Source organism: Echinops telfairi, unplaced genomic scaffold, assembly GCF_000313985.2.
Source record: "Echinops telfairi isolate 266 unplaced genomic scaffold, ASM31398v2 ScPeMD7_5592;HRSCAF=6446, whole genome shotgun sequence".
In the NCBI taxonomy this organism is placed as follows: Eukaryota; Metazoa; Chordata; class Mammalia; order Afrosoricida; family Tenrecidae; genus Echinops; species Echinops telfairi.
The window spans coordinates 47924052-47943635 of record NW_022109491.1 but is presented as its reverse complement, the minus strand read 5'-3'; the positions used below and the strand labels follow the sequence as shown (position 1 = coordinate 47943635).

General features: G+C 38.4%; 1 protein-coding gene across 3 annotated transcripts in view; it reads right to left on the bottom strand.

Moving 5' to 3' along the window:
* Positions 1-19584, bottom strand: part of KIZ (kizuna centrosomal protein) — a 165357-nt gene that overhangs the window by 14674 nt on the left and 131099 nt on the right. For all 3 annotated transcript variants that reach the window (XM_045295558.1, XM_045295559.1, XM_045295560.1), the window contains 2 exons: positions 8258-8359; positions 4322-4418 (listed from right to left, as the gene is read on the bottom strand). In XM_045295558.1, the coding sequence (XP_045151493.1) occupies positions 4322-4418; positions 8258-8359 (199 nt within the window). The remainder of the gene's footprint in view (positions 1-4321; positions 4419-8257; positions 8360-19584) is intronic.

Below are 19584 nucleotides of genomic sequence, written 5' to 3'. Positions count from 1 at the left end.
CACATAGAGGTGGGGCACTTGAGCCTGAGTGGACAGCAGAGCTATATATTGAGGCTCACTCATTTCAGATGATTGACAGTCATCTCAATTCTAATATGGTGCCTATAGTAGTGAGTACCTGTAAACACACCATTGGGCTACAGATGATGAAGACGACAGAAGTAGGGCAGAAGAGGCATTTTGTACAGCCAGATCCTCTTTGTAAGAGACATCTAGAAGGTTAGGTGTTAAGCCTGGGAAATCTAGTGGGCACCAGCCGGTCATGAAGTGGGATAGGAGTATTCCAATAAAAGTGTGGGAGGAGAAGCTACGGCACAGGAAACAGCACGCTACAGAGGGTGTGACTCAGATTAGAGCTGCTAACAGTGATCAGTGAACAGAGGGGTGGTGGAAGAGATTGGGGTCCTTGAAGTGTCCTGAGAGGGGTGTTGAATACTCCTTGCTGGCCTATGAGGACACATTTGGAAGGAGCTGAACTAGGGGCCAGTCTTAATGTTAGCAACACACTGATTGACCTTCTACCTCATGGTCAAGATAATTGTGTAAAGAAAACAATTCTGCATTATCAAATCTAGCTACATTTTGAGGCTTCAGGGCCATGTCAGATGGGTTTAGGAGAGAACTGTCCAGGGATCAGTCTACAATATAGCATTGGGGAGCATTATAAACAGGCTCTGAGCCCAGTGTCCTTTCAGTTCTTGGACCCTATTATAGTCCTGAAAAGAACGAATGTATGAGAAGAAGTGGTTACAAGACTCTGAATTCTATAATTTTAATGATTGTTAGCAGGAATAATTACTAATATTTATCAAATAGCCTCTTCAGCTAGGGATTTCAGAAACTAGATATGTTCAGGAGAAATACAAGCCAAAATAATCCTCCAAAAGCAAGGAAATCCCAGCAAATGTGCCAAGAAATCTGTAAATACTAATTTAAAAATTAAAAGACAAACCTGTCTTGAGAATTTTAATTTGACAAAGTCTGAGCGCCCTCTGATGGTTAACTTGGGGCCCTACAGCAGATGTCAATTTTAGCTGCATGGCGTCATCTTGTTACTTCCTTCCCTTTATCAAGCAAGCGATTGCTCTTTTCTGCTCTCTACAAATAAAATAAGTCAGTGGGCTTATTACAGAAATCCCCACCCAAAACATGTGAAATATTTGAAAAGCTGCTAATTCAATACAATTTAAGGATAATACAGACTAGTTAAGCCAGAGACACAAACAGGCGCTAATACATGAGGGCCTAAAGGATTTAGAAGAAAAAAAAAATCATCTTTATCTCATTGTATTGTTGGTTACTTGTGATCTTTATACTGTTCTCTAGGGAAAATGGCACAGCCACCAGGAAGATTAAGGTTACCACCGGCATACCAAAGCATCAGCTGCCTGCTGACGCCCTCAGCTGGCCGATCCCGTGGCTTGCAGGGCTGGCAGGGGGATGCCTCCCACTGCAGGCTATCTGAGGGTCCTGCCAGGCTGTGGTGGCTGGGCGACTTCTGCTACCTTTCCTCAGGCAATTATGTGATAAACAGACATCCTTTTCTTTTGGTAAAAAAGTAAGATGAAGGTACATGGCATGTTGTTAAAATATACTCTCCATTGACTAAATGGATCCTGGAGAGTGCAAACTGCTCTGTGGGGAAGGTAAAGCGAGACAATGTTTGCTGAGGAAAGGAAGCTCTGGCATGCACCACTGAACAAAAGGGAACAAGTGGTCTTTACTTGTAGAACAGCTTCCTACTAGGACTCATTCCTTCATACATTATGCCTTTCATCTCCACTCAACCACAAAATGATTTTGCTAAAGCAAATATAATAGTAGAAACAGATTTACATTGAAAGAATATTTAATAATAAATTGTAGCTGATCTGCCTACTTGCCCATGATTTATAATACAATAAACATTGGATTCTATTACGGCTCATGCACTGAAGCTGTTGCTCTGAAAAAATGGAATATGAAAGCACTCGGACTCCACCACCATCACAATAAAATGAGCATGTATAAATGTGCTAAGAGTATCTCTTTGCATCTTTTATAGCTTGTGTGTATTAATCTGTAACACTTATTAAGAAAGTCATTGCTATGCAAAGCAGCACCCAATCCCTTTCTCTGGCTATTCAACAGAGTGCACTGTTTAGCCAATAGGATGGGCCCTCTGGCCCTCATTCTGCATTCATCACAGGCAACATTTGCACAATGTATCTCTCAAAGGCTGCTGAAAAGAAGGCCTTAATACTCATGTAAACAACTGCAAACCAATTACTTAATGAATCAGGCCCACACATAATGAGGTGCAGACAAAGAGCTATAAATGCATTTTTTGCGCCCAATCCGCTGCTTTAAAGTAAAATCCCTCAGCTGTAGCTTGGGCTTAACTAACACATCATAATTATTGTCTCCAGGACACCAGAGAAGCCATTTTTTTTTTTTAGGTACAGCAGGATTTTTTTTTCTTTTTCTTTTTTGAGCTTGCTCATCAGCTCACTGACAAAATAGAGCAAAGAATAAATTTTAAAAGTGCTACAGCAGTACTGCACCGTTATGTTTATTCTCAAGTACTGGGTTTCGAGACCACTTGTAAAAGCAATAAAGCTCAAGGAGTGACTAGAATAAGTGGGATCCTTAAATGTAAGCCTCTAAGAAATTTCAGTGAATCCAGACACAAACAGCAAAATCAGAGCGCTCTCAAGCCTAGGATGGCATATTAACAGGCCAAACTCAGCACCAGAACTTTACCGTGTAAGATGCCATGTCAAACCCACTCATTCAATGTCCAGGCCTTGTCATCACTGGACTATTATCAAGTGTCCACAACCAAGGCTGCCAACAGGCTTTTTTTTTTTTTAAAGAGGCTTATGAGATTACTTATTATTTATTTAGGATACTAATTTCATGCAGAAATAACAATAACAAAAAGACCCCACCTCAAACTGAAGAGGGGAAAACTTAATTTTAGTTTAATGAAATATAGACACAAAATGTGAAAGTAGCAGGTTGATAAAATGTCCTACAAAATCCTGTTGCTTTTGAAATGTATTTAACAATTACCCAAAGAAAATGTACAAAGATAAGGTTTCTCAATACTTCTAAAATATAAGGAAACAAACACATCTAATATTCTTTAAATATTAAAAGGGATGCATTATAAAGCCAAATAATATAATTTGTTTTTTAAAATTTCGTTGAGAAAATTTAAGACTTGAACTTAGCATAAACTCATAAAAACACAGGATGTTAAAACTTTTCCTGTCACATAATGTATTATCTTCTATTTTGTTTAAAATATGGATTAAAAACTCATATATTAAGATAATAATTCATAATAATTAAGTGAGCAGTCCCTTAACATTGAACTCATCAGGTTTCTAAAAAGGAAAACAAAATTAATGAAAAAAGTCAATCTTATTTTATGATCCTAAAATATTATTACATACAAATTAAAATGTAAATTTTCACATAAAAATACTATATTTCTAGACCAAATACTTTTTTTCTAGGATCTTATACATGTAAAGTCCCTGTTTTAAAAGTTCATTAAGGGAGAGAGTAATTAATTAATATATAATATGATATATCATTTTAAGGACACTTGTTAAAGATAAATAGTATTAGAAAAGGGAACTTTCTGTGGTGTTTTAAGTTATATTTAACTCAAAGCCAAAAGGCAGGTATTTATTTCATCAGATGCTTGCTTATTCCCATGTAGAAACACCTTCTCAAGGATTTGATGGCATTGCATGGTTAGTATTTTATGTTGACATAACTCACTTATCACTCCTCAGAAAACATACAAATGCTACAGTTTAACAAAGTGAAAAGATACATTTTGCTCTTGTGGGAAAAGCAGCAAGAAAGCAGCAGCAAAGGAAAGGATTATCTAAGCTAAATGTTTGGTTCAAATGAAAATGAATACAAACTGTATATCTCGCGATTGCTAGTTGATACATCAGCTGTCTCAAAAACTAGAAACATGTCACTTTGTTTCTTTTAAGGCCTGCCCTTTTCCTAACAACTTCCTTTGTGTGGTCTCTAAGCAGTCCTACTGCGAGCAGCTGTAGATGCTAATTTGTGGTTCACTGAGGTGTCAACTGAGTCTTAAACCAAGGAAACAACAGCTGCAAAACAATACTTAGCTCTGGTGCAAATATTTTCAAAGGTAGACTAAGTTTCAACTGTTATTTTAGATAAACAAAAACCCAAACCATAACCCTCCATCAAGTTACACAACAAAATAATATACAGACAGAGTTAATTCATTGCAAAGTGACATTTTTCATCTTGTAGCTGCTATTCAGAAAGGCTTTCACGGCTTTACCTTGACAAAGGACTTCCTTTGTTTGATGAAAAATTCTCTTCCGAAGCGATTTTGTTAGTTGTCTTTGTCTTGAATGTGCCGCTGCCAATACTCAAACCTGTGATGAGCATCAACATGGAGAGTGTCAGCCACCATGCAGGGATGAGACACAGCGGAGGAAGACGCAGCCTCACAACCTGAACAGGGGCAAGATGCTGCTAGAGCCACAGAAAGCAAGGGAGCCTCTGAGGCGGGAAGGAAGAGTTCTGCTGTAAACAACCCAGATGCATGTGTAAGCATAAGCGCCTTATTCACATTGTTTTAATTCATGGACACTGGTCAGTTGTGGGGCCTCTCCTCACCCCCCAAAAGCAGCTAAGTCTGGCATATATTTGGGGGAGACAGCTTGAGAGAAATCCTTCTGTTTCCCATAGTCAGTTTCCAGAAATTGGATCTCAGAATAAAACACTACTGCTGGTACTTAGCATGCCTACCTCTAAAGTCCTCCACCAAATCTTCTATTTTACAACTCTAGTGGAGGCTGAATTTCCATTGAAAACTAAAGGCCACTGGTTAGCCAGCCTGGAAAGGTCAGTGAGAAGAACGCACAATAAGATTCTATTCCCCAAACTGAGCCAGCCAGACTGGCCCATGGTGCACCTAGCCAGCAAGGCAATCTCTGACTTCAGCCTCCTTTCCTCCTCAGCCTCGATGCTTTTGCTAAAATTTTGGTTCTTAACTGGTTACTGGAGATCATAACTAGAGAGCATACAGGCTCTCTCCATATATTTAAAATGGCATTTTCTGAGTTTCTAATCCTATAACCTACTGCCTGCATGTAACTCTACTGCAAACTGATTCTCCTAATGCAGCCACCTTCAGTCTTAAGAAATGCTCCACATGCTCAACAGGACAAGGTCTTTTCAGACATGAAAACTACGATGGAAGGTTTAAGTGGCTTTCCTTAGTGACAAGACTAGAGACCAAGACCTAAGAAGTCTCTAGTAGAAAGCAACTGAAACGTGTGCTTCTTTAATAGTTAGCTTTGTGGGTGGTTTGTGCTTACCACCACCACCTGTAAGTCCAGTACGTGGAAAGCTAATCTGGTATATGGAAACTTCAGTTTCCCTCGCTACTCTGTGCCCTTATTCTCCTTCGCTTTAGAGCCCGGGGGAAGTCCCTAGGATTACTGTGAAAAGTGGAGGTAAAGAGCAATGTGGGGCCAGATGTAGAAGACATATAAAAGTCTCACAATTGGCAGTCAAGTTCATAAGAAGTACTTGTGTGGCCCTAACAAAGGAAGCTCTGGAATTTTGAAAAGCATATCGCGCAAAAGGTAAAGTGAGTTTGACCACATAACCAGTAAAAGGGCTTCTTCACTTAAAAATAAACTAAAAAACAAATACATTATTGATAGTACCATAGTTTTTAAATGCATATCCAACAGATTACAACATATATCAAATTTACTCACTTCTTGGAACCTGTCCGATTAACTATCCACAAAAACATATGTGGCATTCTCTTCCAAAATGTGTGTGTCTACAAACCAGTGGTAATGCTGTTGGGGCCTCATATGTAAAGTGAGGTGGTTGGGTAAGTACTTTATAAGATCCTCTCAGACACTAGTTCTGTGACTCAAGCATGAAGAAGGTGATAAAAGTAAACAGTTTCTGAAATGTTACATCTTCCCAAAGAGATGATGCTTTTTATTAGGGCAGAGTAGGCTCCGTTTTAAAGTTACCACTACATTGTCTGGTCTAGCCGACTTTGTAAGGTAGAATTGGGATCATGATAGTGGGTGGGGAGGGGGGGAGGAAGCATTTAAGAACTAGAGGAAAGTTGTATGTTTCATCGTTGCTACCCTGCACCCTGACTGGCTCGTCTCCTCCCTGCGACCCTTCTGTAAGGGGATGTCCAGTTGCCCACAGATGGGCTTTGTGTCCCCAATCTGCACTCCCCCTCATTCACAATGATATGATTTTTTGTTCCTTGATGCTTGATACCTGATCCCATTGACACCTTGTGATCACACAGGCTGGTGTGGTTCTTCCATGTGGGCTTTGTTGCTTCTGAGATAGATGACTGCTTGTTTTCCTTCAAGCCCTTAAGACCCCAGACATGATATCTTTTGATAGACCAGAGGATGTACATTGGTACAGATAGGAACTAGAAACACAGGGAATCTAGGACAGATGATCCCTTCAGACCAGTGGTGAGAGTGGTGATACCCAGAGGGTAGAGCGAAGGTGGGGTAGAAAGGGGGAACTGATTACAAGGATCTACATATAACCTCCTCTCTGGGGGACAGACAACAGAAAAGTGGGTGAAGGGAGGCGTTGGGCAGTGTAAGATATGGCAAAATAATAATTTATAAATTATCAAGGGTTCATGAGAGAGAGGGGTGTGGGGATGGAGGGGAAAAACGAGGAGCTGATACCAAGGGCTCAAGCAGAAAGCAAATGTTTTGAGAATGATGATGGCAACCAATGTACAAGTGCTTGACACAATGGATGGATGTATGGGATTGTGATAAGAGTTGTATGAGCCACCAATAAAATGATTAAAAAAAAGAAAGAAAAATGTTTCCAAGAATGGAATCTCAGATGTGACAAATGTATTAAGTGCAATGGAGATTACTTTGGAAAGGCTATAGTTGTTTTTAAAAAAAATTTAAATTCATAATTTGAAAAAAAAAGTCCATTTTTTTGTATCCCCTCATGCGTGTGTTTGTGTGTGCGTATAATAATAATAATAAGGGTTCTGGGGGGAGGGGAAGGGATGGGACAAAGGGAACAGATATCAAGGAGAAGAATGTTCTGAAACTAATTGTGGTAACAAGTGTAAAATATTACTTTGTGACTGAACTATGAAATCTTATGATATCTGTAAGAACTCCCAATAAAATGATTACTAAAATAAATAAATAATAGCAGTAAGCCAAACCCTGCCCACTTACCCTGCTATATATAGTTCATTAAGTCCTAAGGATAACCAAAATTTTGCATCAATCAACTCAGAAACATTAATATTATTTAGTTCTCCAAAGACATACAACTTGAAGAAAAGTGAGACATCTGAAGGTGATTTTAAGAAATCACTGTTAATTCTGATATGTTAAATTACTATATGGTGGCTATAGAAAAAACAAGACAGTCATTAGAAATGTATTTATTTCTCTATTAGTTCATTATTAATTCACTTTCAAAAAGGGAGTTGAGGTAACATACTAAAAAATAGGCATAATAAAGTAAAAACCACTGAAAATCATAAAAAATATGATAAAATAGAGGGAAACAAGAAAATTCCAAAAAACAAAAAGACAGAACCTCAGTGGCATAGTGATGGCAAGTCAGGCTGCTAACTACAAGATCAGCCACTCGGGGGGAAACAGATGAGGCTTTCTACTCCTATCAACAGGTACGTACATACAATCTTGAAAACTCACCAAGGCAGTGCTACTCGGTTGTATAGGGTGGCATTGAGTTTAGTTTGAGTTTACATAGATAGAACTATCATCTTGGAATTTATAGTCTTTAAGAATTCAGAATGCCCGAACATTCTACCAAGGGAAGGCAGCCCAGCGTGGCACTTCCTATTTGATTAAGAAACTAGGAGACCTGGGGAGGAGAAGGATTTGGAATGACTCTTGTGGCACTTGAAACAAGTGGCTACTGTGACATATCAAGTGGGATCGTGGGACTTGTGAGGGCCACCTGCCGTGCCTGGTACAGACAGCACAGACTCAGCAAATGAGGGACTTTCATCCACATTGCAATCCACACCATCATATTTGAAAAGGGACTAGATCATTCTGACATGGTGACAATTTGTTACAAAGCAAATTCTAGAACCTTTCAAACAATGGCTTCATTTCCCTTAACATAGGCCTGGCCACTGACCTGACCATTTGAACATTGGCTTCAAGTGTTGAATAGACCCTTTGTCTTTACTTACCTGATAAATGTGAAGTGGAAACATCCACTTTCTGGAATCTATCTTCAGTTTGGTGTATATTATCCTGAATGGTAGACTGCTTCAACTGGTAGGCATTTGTTTCTATAGATTAAAAAAAGACACAGAATACTGAATTTTCTGTTGCTAAGAGATAAATATCTTCGATGATTCCAACGGAGTTGTTGTTGTTGTTAGGTTGCATCAAGTTGGATCTGACCCAGAGTGATCCTAGGCACAACAGAAAGAAACACTACCTGCTCCTGCACCGTCTTCACAATTGTTCCTAGGCCTGAGCCCATTGTTGTAGCCACTGTGGGAATCCATCTCATCGAGGGCCTTCTTGTTCACTGCCCCTCTGCTTTACCAAGCATGATGTCTTTCTCAAGGGACTGGTCTCTCTCTCCACAACACGTTCAAACCAGATAAAATGAAGTCTTGCCATCTTTGCCTCTAAGGAGCATTCTGGTCATACTTCTTCTAAGGCAGATCGACTCATCCTTTTAGCAGCCCATGGTATTCCCAATATTCTTCCAGCACCACAATTCAAATGCACCAATTCTTCTTGGTCTTCCATATTTAATGTCCAGCTTTCACATGCATCCTGGCTTGGGTTAGGCACATCTTAACCCTCAAAGTAACAATCTTGCTTTTCAATATTCTGAAAAGGTCTTGTGCAGTTGATTTCCCCAATGCAATATGTCATTTGATCTCGACTGCTGTTTCCATGAGCATTGATTGTAAATTCAGGCAAGATAAAATCCTTGACAACTTCAATCATTTCTCCATTTATCATGATGTTACCTATTAGTCCAGTTTTGAGGATTTTGGTCTTCTTTATATTGAGTTGTAATCCATACTTAAGGCTGCAAACCCTGATCTTTATCAGCAAGTGCTTCAAGTCCTTCTCACTTTCAGCAAGCAAAGTGTGTCATGTACACATTTCAGGTTGTTAATAAGTTCTTCTCCAATCTTGGTGCTACATTCTTCTTCATAGAAGGGAGTGTCCCCAAAAATCACCTGGAATTTTTTTCAAAGCTATGTATTAAAAAAAATTTTTTAACAACATAACCTTATCACTTTCAAAGTACTGTCCACTACACTTAATACATTTGTCAAATCTGAGATTCCATTCTTGGAAACATTTTTCAAACTCATCTGTTTGAATGGCTGACAGCATCTCCCTTGTTTTTTTCCTTCACCTCTGCTACGTCATCAAATTGCTGTCCTTTCATGTCTCTCTTTCTTCACAAAAACAAAAAGAAGCTGCACAGAGCCAGGTCAGGTGAGTCAGATGTTTGGGGCAAGAAAGGCATGCATTTTTTTGGCCAAAATCTGGTGCACTAAAATGGCTGTGTGAGTAGGTACATTGTCGTGCTTGCAAAACTAGTCCCCCATCTGCCACAAATCAGGAATTTTTTGTTCACAATGTGGCGCAATCTTTTCAGAATCCCTAATAAAAATCTTGGTTAACAGTCTTACCTGGTGGCACAAACTCCAAATGCACCAGGAGTTCACAGAACAAGGTTTGTCATCAATCAACATTTCACCTTTTGAAAAGAGAAAACCACTCATACACTTGAGTTTTTCCCATAGCCTTGTCCTTGTATGCTGTGTTCAACATCACAACAGTTTTTGTGGCATTTTTCCTGAGCTGTGTGATGTTTTCTTAAATCGGCCATTACAAAAAACAAGGTTTGAGTGCAACTGCTTTTACAAAAAATTTCACTCTGACCAGAGAGAACCTTTCCAGGTGACGTCACTAGGTGCACTAACTCAGAGCAAGTTGCTTGATGCTTGCCTAGCGGGAAAAATGCATTCTTTGAAAGCTCTGTTCAAGTCAGTACAATTCCGACATTTTTTTTTTTTTGGTATCCCCTCATATAATCTAGCTTCTCTGATGATTTGTTCAGCCTACAGAATGAATAAGTATAGTAAGAGGATACTCCATTGCACACCTTTATTTTAAACTATGCTGTATTCCCTTGTGCTGCTTGAACAACTGCCCATTGATATGCGTACAAGTTCCCCATGAGCACAATGAAGTGTTCTGGAATTCCCTTTTTTCTCAAAGTTATCAATAGTTTTCTTTGATCCACACAGTCTAATACATTGGCAAAGTCACTGAAACACAAGTAAACATCTTTCTGGTACTTTCTGGTTTCAGATAAGATCCATCTGACATCAGCAACAAAATCCTTTGTTCCATGTCCTCTTGTGAATATGACCTGACCTGTGTCAGCTCCCTGTTAATGTACACTGTTGCAACCATTGTTGGATAGTCTTCAGCAAAAATTTATTTCCATGTGATATCAGGGATTTTGTTCTGTTATTTGAGCATTCTGTTGGGTCACTTTTCTTTGGAATGGGTATTAATATGAATCTCTTCCAGTCAGTTGGCTGTCTTTCAAATTTCCTCACAAAGACAAATTACTGCTTCCAGTACTTCATCTGCTTGTTGAAATATTTCCATTGGTATTACATCAATTCCTGGAGCATTGTTTTTGGTTAACGCTTTTAGTGCAGCTTGGAGTTCTTCCTCCAGCACCATCGGTTCTTGCTCATACGCTACTTCCTGAACTGGTTAATGCTGACCAGTTCTTTTTGGTACAGTGACTCTGTGTGTTCTTTCCATTTTCTTTTGATGCTTCCCACATCGTTCAACATTCGCCCCATAGAATCTTTCAGATGTGCTGAGTGTTTTCTTCCTTTTTATTTTTTTAATTCTAGGTCTTTGCACATTTCATTATAATATTTTCTTTGTTTTCTTGAGCTGTCCTTTGAAATTTTCTATTCAGCTCTTTGACTTCATCCTTTCTTCCATGTACTTTAGCTACTCCATGATTAAGAGCAAGTTTCTGAGTCTATTCTGACAGTCACTTGGATTTTTTTCATTTTTTCCCAGTTTTAATGACTTTTTTCTTTCTTTATGAATGATGTTTTTGATGTCCTCCCACATCTCATCATGTCTTCTGTCATTAGTGTTCAATGCAACAAAACTGTTCATGAGATGTTCTTGAGTTTCAGGTGGGATAGACTCAAGGTCATAGTTTGCATCTCCTGGACTTGTTCTAATTTTATTCAGTTTTAACCTAAACTTACATTTGAGCAGCTGGTGGTCTGCTCCATAATCAGCTGCGGATATTAGCCTTCTCCGTCTTCTCTTTCCGCAGATACAGTCCATTTGATTTCTGTGTATTTCATTTGGAGAAGTCCATGCCTTTTGCTTTCTTGTAAAAAGGTGTTTGCTGTGAGTAAGTCATCGGTCATGCAGAATTCTATCATATGATCTCCAGCTTCACGTCTATCACCAAGTCCATGTTTTCCTAAGATAGCACTTTTCAAATACATGTGAGTTATTTTTTTACCTGTCAATTTTCAGAAAGTCTAAAATACAATAAATCAAGCAAAATCAATTTACGTGAACTCAAATTTCAGGATTTAAAGACATATGATGTGAGTTTATTTGAGAAGGTTGAATTCCAGCCATTATTTTGGGTGGGTCTATGGCTAGATTCAACAGCACAAGTAAACAATTACTGATTACTTCAGTTTTTGCTGGAGCAGCTACAGAAATAACTAGACAGCACAGAACCCCAGAGCCATCCAGACCCTCTGGAGCACTCTCGCGCTGACTTGAGGCTCACATCTGAGTGTGGAGGCTCTGGGAGAGACTGGAGGAGTACAGGAAAAACAGTGACAGCAGGATGGCTTAGGGACCCACAGAAAAACTTTAACCAAAGCTTGTCTGGGGAAAAAGAGGGGGAGGTTGCAGGAAGCATAGCCAGGTGCCTGAAGCAATCAGCAGCAATTTTAACCTCTCTTGTTTGAAACAATGCCCTTGGCTTGGTAGATCATCTAAGAGTATATGCTGTAGGTTTATTGGGAAAGACCGTTGGAAAAGACCATTATTCCAACAACCCAAGTGACACCATCTTCCCTATGACCTTCAGTCTTGAGATGCCAGGTTAGATGGAGGACAGAGAACAGGAATTTAGCACAGACCAATGAAAACCGTTTCATGGCTGTTGATGGCCTGAAATAGCTTTATCCACATTTTCATCATTGCTGCAAAAGCGTTCCTGCTGTCATCATCACAGGCAGGCAATCAGCTGCCTTTTGTTGGATCAATTTATGAACTTAACCAAGAGCTCCTTATTACTGGATTAAAACAAGCTAACACCACACTGAAGAATAAAAATAGCACATATCTTCCCTTACTAAGAATCAATCAAGATGGAAAACAAAATAAACACGATGCTTTGGAATGTTAAATGCCATGTCATGTAATTAAAATATGTATAGATCAGGGACTCTACTTTGAAGAGAACAGATCTGGAGACAACATTTTGTTTTTTGCTTTTAATATTGCTGTATTGTGAAATCTTGGTGGGTTAAGACTGGTATTTAAAAAATTAGTAAGAAAAATATCAAATGTGGTGCATGGAGTAAGGGAAATACTTTGTGTTAACGTCTGTGTGCATGAGTCAACTACTGTCCTGGAATATACAAAATATTTCCTATTATAGGTTAATCCCACTAACCTACAATAGGATTGTAATGCTATTCTGATAATCCCAATATGCAGATTACTTCAGGTATGCCTTTATTCCAGTATGATATACTGCATAGTAAATTCAGGAGGAAAAAAAGTATTGATAAGATTAAAGATAGAATGTATACATTTATACACTCTAAAAAAGGGAAAGTTAATTATTAAAAAAAAGGTTAAAGCACCCTACTTTGCTTTTATTTTACAAAGATCAAAAAGTTTGCCAGCTTTTAGGATATAAGCCAAAATCTTAATGGTTCTACGCTCTTAGTGCATTTAAAGTCAGGGAATGGAGCAAATAGAATTTTAGAGGGGAAAAAAAAAAGAAATCAACTCGATAAAACCTCAGACACTGGAATTGGGTGGTAATTTATAATTCCTTCACATCTATCACCTTAAGGTCGAGGAATTAAACTCCAGTAGGCTGACTCTTTTCTCAGATTCCAGGAAAATATATACCATTTACTTTCAAGAGAGGATTTCTGTGAGATATTAACAGTTGTCAGATAATTTCAGGTGTGTGGGGATTAAGTATTCTGTTCAAAAACAAGTTAGTACTGATATCATTACTGGTCTGAATCTCAAGGCATAGTAGTTAGATTTTATGTCAGCTTGAATTTGTATGAAAGTGTAGGGTAGAATCCAATCTGTGCATCACGTCACAGCATGATGATGCCTCCTTGGGGTGAGCTTTTCATACAGGGAAACTGGGAACTTCCTTCTCTCTCTAGCTCTTTGCCTTCCCCCTTGCTGGGAGTGTGTCTGCTTCTGGTGGTAGCCCTATGCTGGCTGCCTGACCCTAAGAGTTGTTGATACCCTGCCATGTTTCCATCAACCTTGGATCCATATGACTTTGCACCCACTGGCCTGCGATCTCCCTGCTTCTCAATTCACCTTTCGGGGTCATCAGTCAGCAGCTACATGAGTCTGAAGAAGGCCTCAGCTAACATCAGACTTAGGGACTTGAGTTGGATTGGCCTAGGATGACTTCTTTTTTTAAAAAAAAATTATTTATTATTAATTGGGATTTAATACATATATCATTCCATAGTTTAATCACATCAAGTAGAATTGTACAATTGCTACCGCAATCAGTCCAAACATTCTTATGTTACATGGATTCCTCGACATCATCTCCCTTTTATCTCACCACCATCATTGTACCCCCCTACCCCACCAAACCATTGTTCTACTTGATGTCCCTATAGGTTCATCAAGCCTGGGTTTCATATACTGAAAAACAGAAAAGCATATAACACAGCTTCAAAAGAGCGACCTCCATTGACAACACCTTTGAGATGCACCCTCATATGTACAAAGAAAAATGAAACAAAACTATACAAACCAAAAACACAGAAAAGTTTGGAACCCTAATCAGGGATGCCTTCTTGATGTAAAGTTGCTTCTTCATATAAAGTTCTTTCTTGTACATGGACGAGTGCCACTAATTTGTTTTCTAGACAATCCAACCTAACACACAAAGCAAAGATATGTTATTTCCATATCTCACGTATTTTACATTTTTTGAGGATCTGGGATCTGCAATTGGAATGGGTGTTTCCCTTTCCAGGTTGGTCTGAGCCATTTATCTGGAGGACTTAGAGAGAGATGGCTCATCTCTCTAATCCTGTTCAATCAGAATCTACTCCTGCTTCCCAATCATGGCTTCTCTCTGGCATTTAATCCTTAAACCTGTGGCCCTGCTCCAAATAGAAAGTCAATGAAGCAGCCTAGACAATTTTTATATGACATGCAGCTGTCCTGATGAGAGTAATAGAACTGAAGATTTCTGGACATGTCCATCCCCTGCGATCTATACTGCCTCCAAAGGTTTAATGGCACAGTGAAGTTTAAAATGTAAAAAGACAAAGTGCATTAATTTGAGAAAGTGTTTAACAACGGGGGACTTGCATCAAGTGTGTACCAGAAGTAGGGTCATTCTCCCATGGCATGTGTCATACCATTAAAATGAAACCAAACTTGATGTAGTTAATTCCATTATGATTCATAGCAACCAAATAAGACAGAATAAAACAGCCTCAAAAGATTTCCAAAGATGTAATCTGTGTCTAATCTTTACAGCCTTGGAAACCCTTTGGGGAAGTTGTGTTGTGTCTTGTAGGGTCACCATGAGTTTAAATTGACTTCCTGGCAAAGGGTTTTAGTCTTTAAGGGGGCAAACTGCCACACCTTTCTTCTTGAGTGGCTGGTAGGCTTTAACTAGCCACATTTTGGTTAGCAACTGAACATTTCACCACTGCACCCTCAGGGGGCCTTGTCATACCCTATACAGATTCTAGACAGAGAAGCTGCATAAAGACTCATTTGAAGGGCTGGGATGGTTCAAGTAGGAAAAACAATGTGAAACCATGTTGAATAAAGGGAGGTAGAAAAGATGATACTGAAGAGAGGAAAAAGAAAAGCCTTAACTTCTTTTATTCTCTTTTATATGCAAATGTACACCTGCTTAAATACTTCCAGACCTACAAATAAAATGGAAAAAAAAAGTAAATATTTGATGAACAAGTGTTTTTAACTGCCCATAACAAGAGACGTAAACATGGAATTCACTGGCCTCTAAGGGGCATCTCTGCAGCAGAGAATCTCATCCACCCACTGCTTTCAAAGAAACCCATAATGAAAAAATGAAGAGCCGAGTCTGGAAAAGGAAGAACACAAAGAGATGCAAACAATACTCACAGCAAACTGACCTTGAACAACAAAGAAGTGGACATCTTTAAGTAAGGAAAGGTAACAACTATTCTTATATGAACCATGTAGAATCTTAAAATTAAATATATTTGAAAAATATTTTCTGTCTAATGGGTCTCCCCCAGTGCATTTTCACACTCGTGTTTTCATGTATATATTACTAGATATGTTGCTGATGTAGCATACCCAGTTTTGTAAATAAAATAAAAGTGGTAAGATAATCTATCTTAATGAATGTACAAGAAAAATATCACTTAAAATCCAAAAATCATTTGTCCAAAAACCTTCTCAAATGAAGGTGAGAAAATAGAAAATTGCTCCAGGGAAGAAAGATGGGAACCCACAGGGGTAGATCTACTCTTTACGATGGGGTTGCTATGGATTGGGAATGACTCTGTGGCAGTGCTCTTTTGCAATTCTGAAAATGCAGAAAACATAATTATGCTTAGGTGTTTTTTTTTAAGTCTATGTGCATGGAATGTACCAGGCCAGATGTGTCATAAGAAACACTATTTGAAACTATTCCAAACTATCTGCAATAAATTCTTGTCCACCCTTAATCTAAGTGTAATTTACTGCAAACTCTTTCCGCCCCCAGAGAAGGCTTCGGCACAGAGCAGAGAAACTCCTCCTTCACCTGGGTTACCTGGGGCTCTTCAGGAAATATTAGTCTTAATTTTCATAGAGAAATTTAACAATTAAACCTGAAAATAAATGTAAGACTTGTGATTGACTTAAATAGAAAAAGCCTTACTGGTATTACTTTTGAGGTAAAATTATAATTGCCGTGATTACACTTTAACACTGTTATTATGGAATTTAAATTTTCAATTCTCGAAGTCTTAGAACTTTTAACTTTTCAAAGTTTGACCACTTGATCAGGAAGTTCTATCTTATTGCAAAATTACATTTTTCTTAAAGCAGTATTTTTAGCAATCTGTATTCAACAAATTATATAGAGATGAATAAACATGATCATAGCAATCATAATGCTATTATAATTATCAACATCTATAGTAGGGTTAGGTACAATCACTATATAAGGTCAACGGATCCTAGATATTTAAGATATAAGAAATCCTTCCTTTTTATAGCAGTAAAATGGCTTGGATGATGTGTCAGGACTACCACACCCTCCTTCCTCCCCACAAATTCATTTCCACTCAAAGCTTCAGAATGTGGCATATTTGGAAGCAAGGTCTTTGCAGAGGTAATTGGTTAACGATCTCAAGATGAAATCCCCTTGGATTCTGGGTGGGCCTTGAATCCAGGAACCAGGCTGTATATGTTGAGGAGGAGAGGGCACGGAGGCGGCCACGTGAAGGCGGTGGCAGAGGTTGGGGTTATGGTGCTCTCTATCAACTAAGGACGAGCAGAAGTCAGCAGAAGCTGGAAGAGGCACGGAAGAAGGCAGGTGGATATGGCCCCGCTGACACTTTGATTTTAGACTTCTGCCCTCCAGAACTGGGAGAAAATTAATTTTCTGTTGCTTTACGTCAGCCAATATATTTGTTATGGCAATCCTAGAAAGTTATATGTTCCTTTCACCCTTGATTTTATGGAAATATCTAAAAGCTAACCTCTTTCTCGCAACTTGAGACTGCTGTGTAAAATAAACGTGCTTTACAACATGACCTACAAGGTTCTTTTAGTTTTAAATCTCTATCTAATCAATGGTTCCCTAGCTTGGGAGTGACACAGGACATATGCAAATACTCTGATGCCTGGGCCCTATCTCCAGACAGCAAGTGGTCGAGGGGGTGGCTCTGGCCTGAATATACTTTATTTTCAAAATTAAAAAAATATTGTAAATAAGAATCATCAACTTCATATTCTAATCAACACCCCCAAATTTGTCTTTCATCCATTCCTTGATTAATCTTCTCCCCCTTGTGGATTACTATCGTCTGTTACATCAAAGTTAACACCCTTCTTCTGTCTAGTCCATTAATTTCTCTCCTTTCTGCTCCTGGCAGACTCCAAAGTTGGTTGCTATGAAAATCTTTCTCCTGTTATTTAAATATATTTTTTCATTTACAATTGAGGTCTAATTAGTACTTGTCTCTTTGTGATTGAATAATCTCACTCAGCATGATGTTCTCCAGGTTCATCCATGTCATGAAGTGCTTTCTTTATGGCTCTGTCATTATTTATTTATTTATCCAGTGCATAGCATTCCAATGTGTGTATGTACCAGAGTTTCTTTATCCATCCTACTAATGGGCATTTAGGCCATTTCCATTTCCTTACTACTGTGAACAGTGCTGCACTGAATACGGGTGTGTATGTATCTGGTCGAGTTACGTTCTTTAGGATAGTACCCAGCAGAGGTACTGCTGAATCATGTGGACTTTCCATTCTGTTGTTTGAGATGGCACCCTATACTTTCCAGAGTATTTGTATATATTTACAGTTCTATTAACAGGTATGAGGGTTCCAATCTCTCTGCAGTCTCTCCAGCAATTAAAAATGTGTTTTTATTGAACTTGGCTGTCAATGCAGGTATACAGTGGTATCTCATCATTGTTTTGATTTGCATCTCCTAGATGGCTTGTGACCATTAGTCCTTCATATGTCTGTTGGCCATTTGGATGTCATCTATGGTAAACTATCTGTGCATGTCCTTTGCCCACTTTTTAATTGGCCTGTTTATTTATTTTTTCTTATTTGAGGTGCTGCAGTTTTATATAGTGTTTAGAATTACCCTATATACTCATGTATGAGCCAAGTTTTTCAGCACATTTTTTGGGGGGGGCCATTTTCCATGAACACAACTTATCTTTATTTTGATTTTTCTTTTTAATCATTTTATTGGGGGCTTTCAGCACATTTCAAATGCAGCTTTTGTGGTAAAATTAGGTGCTTTGGTTGATATTCGGGTCGGCCTATACTGGAGTATATATGGTAGTCCCTCGTCTAGTATGCCATTGTTACAAATTCTTTCCCACTCCATGGGTTCTCTTTTCACTCTTTTGAGCATTTAAGAATAGTTTTATTGATATATAATTCCTATATCATACAATTAATAGTTCTATTTATCATTAAAAAAGAGTGTACAATCATCACCACAATCAATCTCAAGATGTTTTTTTCTTTCTTGTACTCATTGTTAGCTCTCCATTTCCCCTCAAGCTTCCTTGCAATGCCCCTAGGTAATTATTATCCAGTTATTCTCTATAGATTTACCTATCCTGGATTTCATATGCAGAAGATCATATAAAACAAACAAAAAAACAAAGGAAAAAATTACATAATAAAACAGAGAAAGTCCTCAATTGAAAAGAAAGTAGAAAATATTAAAAACTGAAACAGTTTTAAAACAGGTCAAAAGGGAGATCAAATGATAAGGTGTTACGTTTTGTCCTTTGAAAAAATCTTTTGACACACATAAACTCCTTATTTTTAGTCATCATGGTATTTGATAGCATATCTATGCTCTAGGACCCTTAATTTTGTCCCAGTTTTCTCACAGGTGGTCACTGTAGTTCTGGGATTTACATTTAGGTTTCTGATGAAGCTTGGGCTCATTTTTGTACAAGGGGTGAGGCATAAGTCCTGCTCCTTTCTACTGCAGATGGAGTTCCAATTTTGGAGGCATCATTTTTTTGTAGAGACTGTCTCTTTCCCATTTAATAATCTCTGGCTCTTTGTTAAAGATCAGTTGTGTGTAAGTTGATGAATTTACTTCTGGGTACTCAATTATATCCTACTGGTCTATATATCTAACATCATACCAGTAGAGACTGTTTTAACCACTGTGGTTGTGTAATAGGTTTTGAGGTTGGGCTGTGATAAGTCTCCTATTTGTTCTTCTTTGAGAACTTCTTACTTATCCTGGGCTTCTTTCCTTTCCATCTAAGTTGGTAATTCATTTGTCCATGTCTTTAAATAATGAAGTTGGGATCCAGGTTAGAATTGTGTTGTATTCCGAGTATACTTCAAAATTGCACATGGATTCCACTGCACAAACACTGTGGAAAATTGCTCTAGGCACGCATGAGTTCAGTTCTTTGAACACCAGAAGTATCCAAAAGGTATTCCCTTCTCCCCCACTCACGTCCACACA